Consider the following 15,311-nt stretch of genomic DNA (forward strand, 5'->3'; position numbering starts at 1 on the left):
GGCAATAAACTTAAAAGAGAGGATCACTATGGACAGGCCTATAGCTAATTGCTGAGTAACTAACAGAATCAAACACCTATTAAAATGGAGAATCATAATCTATTTTGAATTATAGTTTATCCTAGAAAGGTGCAACTAGAGGGAAAAGCTTGATATATTTCTCTTCTGTCAAACAATCAAGCAAACCAAACCAATAGATGCTGAGTATGAGTGAAACTAGCTGGAAATGTGAAATACCCCAAAGAACATAACTACTGGAATACAGGAAAGCTGGTCAAACTTAAAAGACACCCCAGGAGGTGTAATGGAATTCAATACTGCTTCAAAAGGAAAAATGCAGGGAAAAAGAAATTACCAAAGTGAGTTAAAAGTTCGAAGATTAAAAAACTCCTTTCTTGTAAAAGAAAAATGGGGAGGAAACCAATTAGTAATATGGCTTCAGACAAGTCTTGCAGGCAAGAGATAACACCAGAGAAGAAGCATCGTGAAGCAATGCTACCCAAATGGGAATACAGAAGGCTTTTATAAAAATATCAGAAGAAAAAACTAGCACTAGGAAGAGAAACCCATTAAGGAAGGGGATCTAACTTTAGTTTAGCAGTGATTCAGAAATAACTGAGGTAGCTGCTTATTTTAAAAAATCCATCTCTAACAAGAAAAAAATCAAAACTGCCAAAAGCTTTTTCTTAAGAAATCCTTGCTTTACCCGTGACAACCTAAAATAAAAAAATATCTGAGATTTCTCTTGGAATTTACAGAAAAATAGCAGATGGAAGAGCTTCATAGAGAAACATCAACATAATACTAGCTTTCAGGAAATGCATGAATGATTCTATATGTTCTTGTCCAAATTCCTTTTTTTCTCTGCCAAAAATAAGTTCTGTAACAACATAAAAATGAAAATAGACTGGGAAACCAAAAAATTTCTTTCTTGTGTTTAACCAATGGAAAATTAAAGCAACTTAAGCATTAAAGTGAATTGATGTACAAAGACTGCAACTTATTACACACCACACCTTCAATTATGTATTTTTTCTTAAAAACTGTTGCTGCCATACATTTTTATAGACCTTCTGATATTAGCTTCATGAGATCCTACTGTGATTAGAATAAGAAGCCAGATGACCCACAGCCTTCATTACAAACTGGCAGCTAAAAATGTATCAAAGAACTTTGAAACTGTAGCACAAAGAACAACTATCAGTAAATTTTTCCCACTTTAGTATATTACTATGAAGTACCATTGTGATAAATGTCTTTCCATTCCTGACACAATAAGCAGTGATTTATCTGGAGTTAATGCAGTTCTCCTCATGTACTTTTTTGAGTTTTACATGCTCAACTACTGCAGGTTAAATCCCCTGTTCCATCCCAGCTGTATGCAGAACACATTGATGCCTCCAGGCCACGTCTTGATTTCCACAGTCTGGGGATAACTGGCAATTAATGAAATGTTTTTTTTGTAATTGAGAGCATCACAAAGAGTTCTTCTGCAACCACTTGGCTACCTGCAGCAACTGGCAAGCGCTGAGGCATGACATGAAGCTCAGGGAGCCACAGCACCTCTGCTGAGCTCACAGGCCCCTCTGAACAGCCAGCAGCACTGCAGGGATGCTTAGGGCTCTCTCTGCACCTGGCCAACATCCTCTGCAATAAAGGCCAATCATGTTTCTCTAAAATAAGTCAAAGCACCCATGCTGAAGCCAAACACAAAATACATACTTGCTTTTTTTTTTTTTTTTTTTTTTTTTTTTTTTTTTTTTTTTTGTCAACAACCTATAAAATAATTTGAGAATATCCCAGTCGAGTGGAATGATGATATTTCAGGGTCTAACGTTGCTGGCACACTAAGCAGAGGAGAAGGGCAGCCACACAGGCACAGACACTGTGCTTGTCATGCTATGAACACTGTTGAGAACAGCAGTCTCCTCAGTACCCTTCTGATATCTTTTATGCACACTTTCAACAGTCTCTTTAGAGGACCTTGAGGTGTTAGGAGATGTATGGTAATTCTGCTTTGATACATAATTAGTAACACAGTTTGCATCCTCTTCATGATGAAGGCCCCTCCCTGCTGTCTCTCTGGAAGCTTCCTGCTCCTGGTTTAGCCAACCAGCAGGTAACTTTCTGACTGCCCTTGTAACATAAAGTCATCCTGAAGAGCTGCTAAGGAAAACACTAAATCATTTTAGTGATGTGTAAAGAGTATTTACAGTGTGCTAATAAAATCCTTTTTGGAAATCTCTGAATGACAAATACAGTATTGCATGCAGGGTATGCACTGGAGAGGAAGTGTAGGAACTCTTTCATCTTTTTCACTGAGACTGAGTAGTAAAATATGTATAGCAAAAGTTAGGCTGTTTAAATACTTTAGAGACCCACAATATTCTCATCAGACTGTCCCACATCCTCTGAAGTTATAGCTTTTCAACATAATGGGGTTTATTTTTCTATCTGAAATAGAAAAAGACAGAGAAGGAGAGAAACATTCATGTCTAACTGAGTTTCCTTAAATAGATATGGCTTTCTATGACATGTACATTAATCCACAAATTTCTCTTGAGGAAATTCTCCAGGGTCAAATGAAAAGAGAATGTAATTTGCTAAATCTACAACTAAGCATTCAGCTCTTGAATCTAATCATGTGCCATTCAGAAAGACCTGACAACATGTTTGGCATAATTTCTACATTATGGCACACTTCTGCAGACAGTATTTTGGAAAAACATTCAAAGGTGAAATAGAAAACAATTAACTGGGAAAGATTCAATTGTTTAAAGTTCACTCAGGAGCATTTCTGTTTGCCTAAAAGATGAATAGTAAACATGTAAAGATTTAACACTGTCCTCTGAAGATTTATTTTTATTTATAGCTTTTCAACCTCTGTAGTGCAAGCCATCCTGAAATTATTAGGTTACTTACAATTCTCATTTTTTTAAATCAAAGAATTCTTATTTATTTTGTCTAAATTTTCCTATTTTTTCTTTTTAGACAGTACTTTTTTTTTGATAACCTGGCTCAGGTTTTCAAATAAAAATCATATAAAACCAGATGTGAGATACTTAAGTTGCATTAGTCTTAGGATTTATTTCAAGCTTTTATCCCAGCTTCTCCTTGCAAATACCAGGAACAAAACCCAGAAAGCTGCTACTCAAATACAGGAAGGTGGTTTTTCAGAAACTGGGAGCAGAAATAGGAGAATTTCCTTGCAGCTTTAAGACAGCAAATATCACATTATTCAGTCCTCCCTTATAGTGGAGTTGTGGCTAGTTAAAGGAAAGGAGCACTTGTCAAGGAAATAGTTATGGTTACCTCAATAAGCATTAGTCAAACCCACTACAGACTGAGGACCAAAATTACATGTGGCATTGCTGACCAGCTGCCTTCAGTATTTATTGCCTTTGTGCTGACTTGGACCAAATAGCTGCAGTAAGTCCAAGAATCTGACAAAACATCACCAAGGCAACAATCCAAAATTAATAAACTATTTATCATCAATTTTCTGTGATGCAGGCTGTTCTTACTGCCCACACTGGACAGCAGCAGAAATTGATTCAGAGTTATTGGGGCTTACTTACCACTACTCTACAATTCAGTGGCTTGCTGGAATCACACACACACACACACAAGCCTGGTTGTCTTAAAGTTTCCAACATTTCCAATCATACAGATGCATTTCAAAAGAAAGTAAGTGGAAAGTTTATTGAAAATAAGCTGTTTAGGGAAAGATGTTGAAAATCTTGTTAGGATATTATGCTTCAAAATTTATCTGGAAGGCTCTAAATTATTGTTGTCAACACTTATTATTTTTAATACGCAAAATTATTTTTCCTACATGATTTTGCATTGAGTTTATCCACTTGATATTAATCCATTTCCCAAGAGTATGGCTGGTATAATTAATTTAAATTATGAGAAAGAAAGACATACTAAAGAAGGGATCAAAAATTTCTTTCTGTATTGAACAAAGGAAAAAGATTTGCAAAATAGAGCAATTCAGTTATTTACTATGCATCAGAACATTTGGGTTATAAGTGGCACACTGAGTCAACTCTTTTCATGAAGGGGAATGATTTTAACTCAAAGAAGAAAAAGAATAATTCTTCAGCCTTAAAAAACCATGATGATTTCTCTTTCAATAACTTTGATCTATAGAGAAAGACTCCATTTTAGGGAAATCATTCTAAAAATCCTTAAAAGATAATTCCTTCCACTAAGGAACGTTCCCTGGGTGACAGGCTGTCACTTCACTGCAATGCTCCACCAGAATTTATTTTATTTAAAATTAAAAGAATTTTTTTTTAAATTTTCAAAACAGTTATATTTTATCTTAATATAACCCAAAAGCTAGATGTCTAGCAATGTTGCTAGTACAGTCAACAGAGATAAGGGCTTCCAGAGATGGTGGTTCATGAATCATGAAGATTATACACCTTTGCTGATCTCTGGTTTGTCAGAAAGCATTACATGTCCTCCAGTCACCCCAGACACAGACCACTTATTAAATTTTGCTACTTTAGTATTTAAATCAGTAAATAAATATCTTAAAGAAAGATCTAGGCTTTATTTTAAAAAATGAAGTACCTTTACTCTTCATATCTTGTTCCTAAAGTTCACAATGCTATTAAAATTGTGTGTGCATTTGCAGTTTGAATCAAAAAATTTCAGCTTTTTAGGTCTGGCTATCAGTATGAATCTGTTCACTGATAAAATTCCAGAAGGTATGCCATACAAAACTTAGTGGTTTCTGACTCTGTAGTTTTTTTTTGCAGAAACTGGTTGGAATCCTATCCATTTGAAATACCCTAATTTCACTTTTAAATCAGTATACCTAGCATCTGATCAAAAACTGTTGGGTATTTAAACATAAAAGACACTAACTTATATCAATAAGATTTGTTTCTAGATAAAGCACATTGAGGAATGACAAACACCTGTTTTAACAGTTAGTGTACTTCCCAGGGCAATGCAATTATTTCCAACACTACACATGTATTTAAACTGCAGTACAGCAGTTTTTGCTTTTATGAATTTACATTCACAGCAGTTGATATGGTTAGCAGCCATTTTACATTCTATTCTGCAGTATGAAACATACTAGAGTGCAATGCATTCGAATAAAAGGGAAAATTTAGCACATCAGAAATTAAAGGTAATGCACATGGGTAAGAGATTAACTTGCTTATTAAGGTAAATTAATTAGGTAAATCTGGTTTTTAAATCGCCTTCAAATAACGTATTTTAGATTATTTTAGATTATTTAGTCCCCTAAGCAGGTTTGAATTATAAGTGTATTGTATTCTTTTGCAAAAAAACTTCTGTAGAATTCATTGAGGATTCCACTCAAAATTTACACATCTGATCCTGCTTAAATTGTTATGACAATCTTTTGTTTACTAAGGAAATCTTTGAAGACTTAATATTTTAACAATTAGATACAGATGAGATTAGTGCTGTAACATCAAAAGGAAACAAACTCGTAGCATATTGCTGCGCCAAACGTTTCCCTGCGTGGAGCTGAGGTTGTCCCAAGGGGCTCAGGAGGGGCAGGAAGCCTCCACAACAGTTCTTGGAGAACAGACTGAGGAGGGAGCCTTGTCTTTTTCTCTCTCCATCAAAAGAAGACTCAGAAGTGACATCATCAAGATTTATAAGTAAAATGTTGATATAAGCAAAATGGAGGGATTTTTTTTTTCCAGAAGGGAAGGTTAGCACATGGTGTGCTCTGCAGCAGGCAGCCTGCAGCACAGGGTACTCTACACACTGGCTGGCAGGTTGTCAGCCACGTGGTATTCCTCCCACCTTTCCCTTCATGCTCTCTCCCTTTGAACTCACTCTTTAGCCAGCCTACAGTGTTCAAAGTCCATTTCTCTGTCAAGGAAAATAAAAGGCTTCAATGTTTTTTAACCTGCACAGCTTTAGAGACATCCTTCTTTTCATTTTATTTAATCATAGATAACCCATAACCAGTTTCCATCTGGATTCCAGCTATCTTTAACCACTAATGATAAAGTTATCTTGCAATGGCATTTCAGTTCCAAAATGTATTGAACATCACTGCTTTCCTGGACGCCCAGGACACAGTAGCACTGTTTTTCTCCAGGAGCAGGCACACAGCAAAGGAGTGTCAAAACCTTTCAATTTTCCTCTTGTGCACCATAAGCAGCCCTACAGCCTGAGTTGCAAAGTGCACTCACACTTTAGATGCTTAATTTAACTTAAATTCACTCTTCCTTTCACTTAACTATTTTTCCACCTGTCAACTAGGAGAAAGTGCAGGCGTAGGAAACAACAGTACATTTAACCCCTTTCTTATGACATCTCATGAGTGTAAAAAGCCCATCCTGATGGGGCTCTCCATTTTTATCTATTTCTCATTGTTCTAGAGGTCTCCTGAAGTTGCCAAATCAATATTTTATTTGAAGTAAATTTATACCAAATAAATCCATGGCAACGGATTTTTATAGAGTCACAAATTAACTGTTTTCCATGAAAGGGTTAATTGGAATGTTCTTATAATTCACGTTTCGTTTGACAAGCAGGCAATACCTCAGTCTGGAGTGCAACTATTATAAATGCAGTTCTTTAAAAAAAATGACTAACCAAGAAAGAAGTATCTCTCAGGCAATTTGGAACAAAAGGCAGCTTAGCAATCATGGGCTGCTTTATCTCCAGTAATAAATCATCAAAATCCCTATTTTTATATTCAGTTTTATGAGGCTTCTGTCTAAAATACCACGTGCTTGTTAATAGTAGAACTGTAATATCAATTGCAGCTATTCTTTTGCAAATTTCAATATGATTTTTCAAAAACAGCCATGCAGGAGAATAAAATCACAATATTTGTTTCCTCCAGCCATCAAATTAATCAAGACATTTTAAAGAAATTAATTTTTTTCTTAACTCCAGGACTCAAGTCAGTATCACATGGGAGATTCAAGTTCTTGAATTTTATATTTGAGCCTGGGGTATTTTGGTTAATGATTTAAATCATACTACCCATGCTTTATTCTAACACAAAGAGGCAGTACAGTAGTCTTTGCTGGTATCAATGAAGTACAATGGTGGACCAAAATGTTGCTGCTGCTGAAACTGTAAGCTGAGTCTTGGAAAGCTTTTATTAAATAGACTGATACTCTCTTCAGAAGTAGACTGCAATCAAAATAAACCATCTACACTTTGCCCGAAGTCAAGAATTAGAAATCTGTTAATAAAAGACAAAGCCCTGCCGCACTTCAAATACCTTTTAAATATTAAGTAAATTTTTGAAATAAGCAGAAATACCAACAGATTGCATGTCATTAATACCCAGCTCCACATCATCCACTTTCCAAAAGTATATTTATGAGAATATTATACATGTCATCTGTAAAGAGCCAGCCTTTGGTTCAATAAACCTGCAGCAAACCATATGCTCAGCTCATTTAGCATGGCATGAGAACGTACTTGTATTTCTGCAAAAATTGAAATACTTATTTCTAATGATTCCTTTTTAATCTAAACTGAAACTAATTGTCCCTCTTTCTTCCACTTAGCAACAATTTCAAAAAGAGAAAACTTAATTTGTCATTTGCAGCCTGGTCTTGTTTTAAGGTAAACATCTGCCATTCACATTTGCCTTTTCTGAGTGTGATTTTCTAATGTAAGCTGGGTGCAAAAAATGTGTCTGCAGACATGATGTTGCCAGGATCATGACATTTTAATATGCTAATGACAGCATACTAACAATGCAGTTTGTTTATGTCACTGATATTAATATAGTATCTGAACCTAAATCCACACAGCTGGTAAATGTTTCCATGTTTTGGTTTGTGGTTCTATGGGCAATTACAGTAGATGTTTAAAGTAAGTAAGGAAGGGTGAACTTCACAAAACTATATCAAAGTCCAGTTGCTTTGCCTATTTTATGTTGCTCAAATCCTGACTTTAAAAAGCATGACCAGAAACAAATCGTTTTAATTCAAATAGCATTCTCTCTAAATTAATAATGCTGTACAAAATTGTATTACTGAAAAATTTATTTCTCATTATGCTTTCGAAAATAAGGAATTCAGCCTCAAAGAATTCTAAATACTTAACAACATATTGAGCCAAAACTTCAGGAGTGCTCCTTTTGACACAATTATTCTGCCCTTCATGCATGGATGCACACATATTTATGCTTTAGGTACTTAAATTTAGCATCCATACTTTGCAGAAACAATAAAAGCCAAGATACACACTGAAATAGATACTTATAACTAGTAACTTTCTTGATAGCCTAGGAGATGCCAAGATAAGGAAAGATTTACACCAGAGACTAAGAAAATGCAGGATCATTTGAGAGTAATAAAAAAGTAAATGGTGGGAAATGTTAACAGCAACAGCTGTGAAAAGAAATTAGAGAAGATTAAAAGTATAGAAGAGAACAATAATAGTAAAAACTCTTTAAAATTTAAATTGCTTCACAAGAGAGATTCTATAATTATGGTTTCTATAGGTATTTGAACAGTAACTGCAAACACAGTGAGGTACAGATACTTAAATTTTTCCAAAATCCTAAGAACTTACTAATACTATAAAATCACAACCAAGAAAATTATAACAGATCACAGAACTATATGAATCATGCTGATTTTAAGACCTACAATGACTTTTTTAGATTGTGAACAGAGTAAGTCGCAGGCATGCTGAGTGGTGAGGGCAGATGCAAAGACATTGGAAGCTTCCCTACACAGTGAAGTTTTACAGCAAAACTCAGTTTTGGCCAAGAAAGCTTCAGAAGCAAGAAGAAGGCATATCTGTTTCTGTGTTTTATTATTTACTATTTCATATCTGTGGGATGGATATTTATATTTATTGCAATAGACACAGGTACCCAGTGTTGGGGAGACCTGGAATGTCGGCAAAGGAAAGGACAGATAGCTGAATGTATGCACACAGTGCATAGCTCAATACTGTGGCATATACATTTCCTTTATCCACAGTAAATCCTGCTCTGCAACAGAAGCAGCAAACTGAACAGGTAATAGTTGCAACTTGGCAGAAAAATGGTCACATCAATACCAAACTGCACATAGCAGAAAACACAGTACTAGTCCAGTGATGAAACAAACATTACACAGATTCATCTGGATAGAAAGGCAAAAAGTGAAGTATGCCCCTCCATTTAGCAACATCTCAATGGGGTAAATTCCAAAAGATAGCAGAATTTTCAATGAGCTTCTAGAACTGTATGGTATGAGAACAGGCATTGTATTCTGTTTGCATTTCAAGTTACTGTTCATGATGTCTCAGCCTTTTCTGATATGACCAACCCTACGAAACAGAGCTCCCAGTTCAGTGCGTATTTAACTCTAGAAAAGTTTCTTTTTCAAATGCACAGCATTCCAACTCAAGGCTCATCTACTCAGACAAACACCAGAAGAAGACTTATAGTCATTCACACAGGAAGTTAGCTAATAAACTACAGGCAAAATCTGGATTATTTTATCATAATTAATAATGTATTATGGTGATTATGGTTTGGCTGAGAACTACCAGACCTGCCTGAGCTACTCTGAGACAAGTGCCAAATCTTTTGCACATGTGGCAGATGGTGGAAGCATTTGGGACATTCCTTATGCATAAGAACTCTGTATTATGGGGGTTCAGATTCAACGCAACAGCAAAGTAGCTGAAGTGGGTAATGACAGAAGCACACTAAGTAGCATAAACTTTAAAGCTTTGGGTTTCATCCAAAATAAAAAATGTGAAAGAGAAAGAATACTGCATTCCAGGGATGTGAGGGGAAATTGGTTGTACAACCAATGTTGATCTCATGAAGGTGAAGAAAGTTGTGGCTTATGACTCACTGCACTAAGTTCTGCATGTATAGGGAGTGGAAGGACAATGTTTGAACTCAGTGGAGCTATATCCCCTTTTAATAGGGCTTACTTTAAACTTCCTTAACAGTTTTCATGAACATCACAGGGTGATTTGGAAACATTACAACCTACACTGCAACAAACTTTATTCTTCTGAAGAACATGATTCATTCTCTGTGCTTATATCTAATCTCTTTTGGCTCATCTTACTTTGAAAAAGGCTTTGAAATCCAAGAATTTTCCTCAAATACTCCCTCTAAAAGTCCCAGAAGGCAAATGCTAGAGCGTAGAGGAAGTAGATAGGACAATAAATAAAATGTAATATAATACCACTGAGACCTTTCTTAGCTATATCCCATGTTATACCGGATAAAGAAAATCCATCTTCCTCTCTGATTAATTTCTTATGGTGACTGAAACAAGGTAAATTGAAAGGAATAGGCATTCATTAAAAAACAAAAACAAAAAAAAAACAAACAAAAAAGTCCAATTTAAAAAGTGTCCAATTAAAAAAAAAGAACCAAAAATGTCCAATTAAAAAAAAACCAAAAACCAACCAAACGAAACACCAACAAACAAACAAAAAAAGCCACCACTTATTGAACTAACTGTTGACATCTGATGCTGCCAGTGTCCTTTCAGCCTTTACAATTCATTCACCGGAACAAGCAATTTGGCTGTACTACTTTTTGCAACAATGTGCTTTACGCAAACAACATTAAGCCTTGGCTTATGTTGACTTGGTGAATTTTACTTTTATGAAGTTCAAAGAGCAATTCAATGGGGATGAGCTCTCTCAGGCTAGGTTTCCAACATGGAGATCCTTCAATCCTTTGCTTTTTGGAAAGATGTGGAGATACAGGTATTCTCCTGTAACAATTTAGTGTCATCACACGGGGGACCTTCATGTCTTTTTACACGATCCAGGAAATGAGAATCAGTCTGAACTTAAAAAATTACCAGAAATGGCATGACCCTCAAAGATATCAGTCCACATCTCTAAAGAATATTGTACTGCCAGCTCACAAAGAGAAAAAGTTTTAAAATATAAGCAGAAGATGTAACTTAAGTTGTCAGAAAAAACCCCAGGTTGAGTTTTCATGAACATGGGATTGCTATCAGCAAAAGTTGCTGCCTCTAGTAATGGGCAAAATACCAAAACTTCTCTCCTGCTTGCTAATGTAAATCAGATATTTGCAGCATATAATTTATTTTCTACCCAGAAAAAAGATGCCAGCAGAGTCCTTTACAACAGAAAGGCAAGGGCACATCGTGCCAATTATGAAAAAGGCTTCTAGTAATGATACCACAGAGAAAATCCATGTGTCCTTCACATATCTACTGGGATGATAGTGAGGAAAATAATCCTCTTTCACAGAAGTTCATCATCCCAGTGGCAAGGCATACCTTGCAGCCTATTATTTTTTGTTCAGAGTAGACAAAAAATGATGCAAAAGGCTTTGTAAGATCCGATGAAATCTTAGGTACTTACACCATTGTGAAGGAACAAAGCTACTCTGCTGAAGTCTCAGCAATCTCTATTGCTTTTTTTCCCTGATTTCACATCATAAATGTGGAACACATTCTTGAAGATCATCATAAACAATTTTTTTCTACCCACCACAGTTTTTTTGCAACCAGTTTTGGTAAGCATGTGTTTTATTATCATCAGAACTCATAAAATTATTTACATTTTACACTTCCTAAACAACTTTTGCTTTTTCAAGGAATAGCATGCACTTATATGTAAAAAACTTCCCTCCTCGGTCCATGAAGAATGATTAAGTTTGAAAAAGTAATGTATTGAAAGGTCAGGGAATGCCAGAATTTGTCTGAATAGCCATCACTTAAATACCTTATGCCTGTGCATTATGACAAACCTTTCAATTAAATATTAAAATAGTATGGTCCATGAAGCTGCATTTAGAGGGTCTAGAAGAACATAGGAATCCAGTTTTCTTTTTTTGTGTAAAGGAACGCAGTCATTACTTGAAGTTCTACTTCACCTTTGTAGCTTATAGACTCTGCAAATTATGTATGAACCTGTACACTGCACAGAACAAATATCTACATTAAGACAAATAAGTATCCAGTGTTTCAGTGCCATCTAGAACTTGAGGAATACTAATAAAAAGTAAAAAATCCCTTATTTTGGACGTTTTTTTCTTCCCCCAGGGGAAATCTGCGTGGTTTGAAACCTGGGTGTGAATATTGCATGGTGGGAAGAGCTCTAATAACTTCACTCCCAAGGGAAAAATGAGTGACATACAAAAACGTGGGCACTAGTGACATTCTCTAATTACATGACTGCCAGCGTCTAAATTTTCCACCCTCTCTCTCACTTTGAGCATAAGGTTCCTGTTCTCACATACAGAGCTCCACAAAAGTCCCTCCTGCCCACATCTCATTTCTTCCTTCTGTTACTGCATGAGTTCTATCCAAATTATTTTCTTACATGCCTACTGCACACTTTCTCTGGTCTTTGCATCATGTCAATGCTTGCATTCCAAAGAAGCTATCTGTGTTCATCTGAATTTCTATCTAAAATAGGGTTTTTCTGCAAGGTCAACAAATGCTCTGATGTCAGCTAAAGCAACCTTCTTTTTTAAGTAACTGGTTTCCTAGATGAAAATTATGTCCTTGATCCTGATGCATTGCTTACACTGTTTGACCAATTCAGACTATTCCTGACTTATGTCACAGGCATATTTTCATCAGAAAATGTGAAAAGTAAAAATTATATCATACCTAGGTAAATATCCTAGAACGTCTTCAACTACTATGCCAGGTTTATAAAACCAGAACCACTCCACGAATCTTTTCCCCCTTTGCCCCCTTTGTGATTGAATACTTTTTTTTTCCTAAAAAAAACTTTATTTTAAAACAAAGGCATTCAAAGAGACCCCATAGCATTTTAGACTGCCAAATTTCACAGCTGTTCCTTATCTCTATGATGGTCTGACCAAAACCTCAGAGCTGACAGCTCCAAGTTCTGCAAAAGCTAGATTATGAATTTTTATTTCTCAGATATGATACAAGCCACCAATATGAATCTACTTTAAGTTTAAGGAACAGGATGGAGCTGTTTGTTTTTTCACACTGTACAAACAATGGGATAGAACCCCAATTCTCACTTCTCACTATTTGCCGGTACTGCCTTCTTCTGATACTCGCAAAGGGCAAAACAAGGCAGACAAGATCATTGTTCTAGCTCCAGCCAAATACAAATGTATGTTTTGAACCAAGTCACCAGGCACACACAAGTTGTCTGCTGCCTAGAGGTGAATTTTCCCTTTGGTCCTCAACTGATAAGGCAACCTGTTGCAAATAAGGTATGGGCTTCTTAATATTTTCTCTTACATCTATAACAAAAAGCTCTTCCTGAGTCTCGTTCTCATGTGAGAAATTTGCTTTTTCCCCCACTCATTGTGGTATTTGCTATTTTGGGTGCTCAGAAAATTTGCAGCCTCAGAAGCTTGCTTCCTGTTCCTTATATGATATTTTAGCAAGCACAAAGGATGCAAAGTATTTATAGAGCTCAGACAGGTTTTTACTTAGCAAAGCACTGTTACCTGTCAGCATCCACAGTCACGTCATGAACCCCTCTCTGGATGACGTCTCGAGAGGCAGCAAGGTCTGGTATTCGGTTCAGACTTCTTGTATATAGGTTGAGTCCTCCATCTGTCATGTACCTGAAAATAAATCTGTGGTCAGTCGGTGGGAAATGCAGCCATCTGGCAACATGTTTCACTTTAAAGTTAATGGTCTGTGAAATTCAAATATTTAAGGTACAGGTTGTCTTATTAGATGGCAGACTTATACCGAATACTCCCACTTTATGTGCCTGGCATAGGGAGACTGGGTATCTGCCTGTTTTCTGGGATCATTTGCCTTTTTCTGTCATGGCTTACAGGCCAAGCTCTTTTAATAAAATATTTTTAGACTGAAGCTCTCAAGTATGTTCAAAAGCACATTTTAATTACTGTGGTTTTGCCAAAAAATAGCACCAGGTGCAAGAAAAATCACTTAGCTTAAAAAAGAAAAAAAATTTTAGTTCCATTTATCCAAATAGGAACAGAGTTTAGGAACCCAAATTCATAGTCCTTGTTGGTATGCAATTATTCAGACATGAAAGAGATATTCACTGAAGACCTTACAATGATATTTAAGAATATTTGTATTGTGTATTCCTCTTACTTGATTCTCCCCACATTATAATGCATGTCTAATGAATGAAACAGTGAGTATAGTGCTGTTTACTCACTAGAGAACCATTAAAAGTTTATGAATTAAAAGTACACCAATAATTTCTGGAATGTCTACCTACAGTTTGGTTGTCTGTCTGAGATGTCTTGGCCCTTATAATGGAGCAGCATCATCAGCCTGTCTTACCCACAGGAACTCTCCATTACATTCCCAAAGGACCTTTTGTTAAACTGTCCTCCCTCTAAGGCTCTTGTTCTTTCTGTTTCCCTTTTGTATTTTCTGATAACTTTAATTTACCAACAAAGTTAGCATAAATTTATTTTTGAAGGACCATGCACATGTATGGCACTGAACATAGAAGCACAAATATTCAGAAAAAAATTCTGTACCTCACTGAACCTACTCAAATTACTGACTTACTGAAACAGGTGTAGTCCCAATGTCAGGTGTATGGCCAAAATGATCTCCCAGAGTTTACTCCTGATTCAGTCTTTACACAAGCTCTCCTTGAGCCATGAAATGGTGCCACACAAATGCACCTTTCAGTCTAAGCATGTATGCAAGCACACAAACATTCCACTTTAGTAATTACACAGAATCCCAGGCACAAACCAAGGCACGCACACACACTGCTGCTACTCCAGCTGTTCTGTTGGCCCTCCCCCTGTGGTTCCTTCTGGGAGCAGATTTAATTGAAATAATCTATGACAGAGACCTGAGGGCCAATTCAGCAGCCTGGGAGCTCCTGCCTGTGGCTCCTTCCCCGTGGTTGGGGGTGGCTGAACAGGTGCAGCCCTTGAGGGCAAAGCTGCAGCAGTGGAGCCCTGTGTGGTCGCTCCAGTCTGAGAAGGCAGCATGTCCTGGGTGGCGGATGGGTGAAGGCAGCCTCAAGTGCATTAAAACACAAATGATCCCTTTGATTATTTTCAACAAAACTCTGAGGTGTTTAAAGCATGGGTGAGATTCAGCCAGTAGTTTGGCAGTGTGTTTCTGAAGCCTTGGGATCTGGAGTTTTGAGGTAACTTCACATTTGTTTGCAAAGGTCAATTAACAGTCACATTTACATATTATATTCATCTTTTATTAAAGACAAAATTCAGAATTTTTTGACAGATTATTTAGCTAGCTGTGAATTATCCAGTAGATTCCACAGCTCTAGAATTGCATATTAAATTTAGATGTGGCTTGAATGCAATCCAGATTAAATGCATTTTTTTCCCCGTATAAGTAAGGATAGACTTGACAAGTGCAACAGGCTTT

At 36.4% G+C, this 15,311-nt stretch overlaps 1 protein-coding gene across 1 annotated transcript in view; it reads right to left on the bottom strand.

Moving 5' to 3' along the window:
• The window catches only part of NAV3 (neuron navigator 3), a 251,512-nt gene that overhangs the window by 88,913 nt on the left and 147,288 nt on the right, over window positions 1-15,311 (bottom strand). The window contains exon 12 of the mRNA XM_058806115.1: window positions 13,418-13,537. Within this exon, the coding sequence (XP_058662098.1) occupies window positions 13,418-13,537 (120 nt within the window). The remainder of the gene's footprint in view (window positions 1-13,417; window positions 13,538-15,311) is intronic.

The sequence above is a fragment of the Ammospiza caudacuta genome, chromosome 5 (genome assembly GCF_027887145.1).
Source record: "Ammospiza caudacuta isolate bAmmCau1 chromosome 5, bAmmCau1.pri, whole genome shotgun sequence".
Classification (NCBI taxonomy): Eukaryota; Metazoa; Chordata; class Aves; order Passeriformes; family Passerellidae; genus Ammospiza; species Ammospiza caudacuta.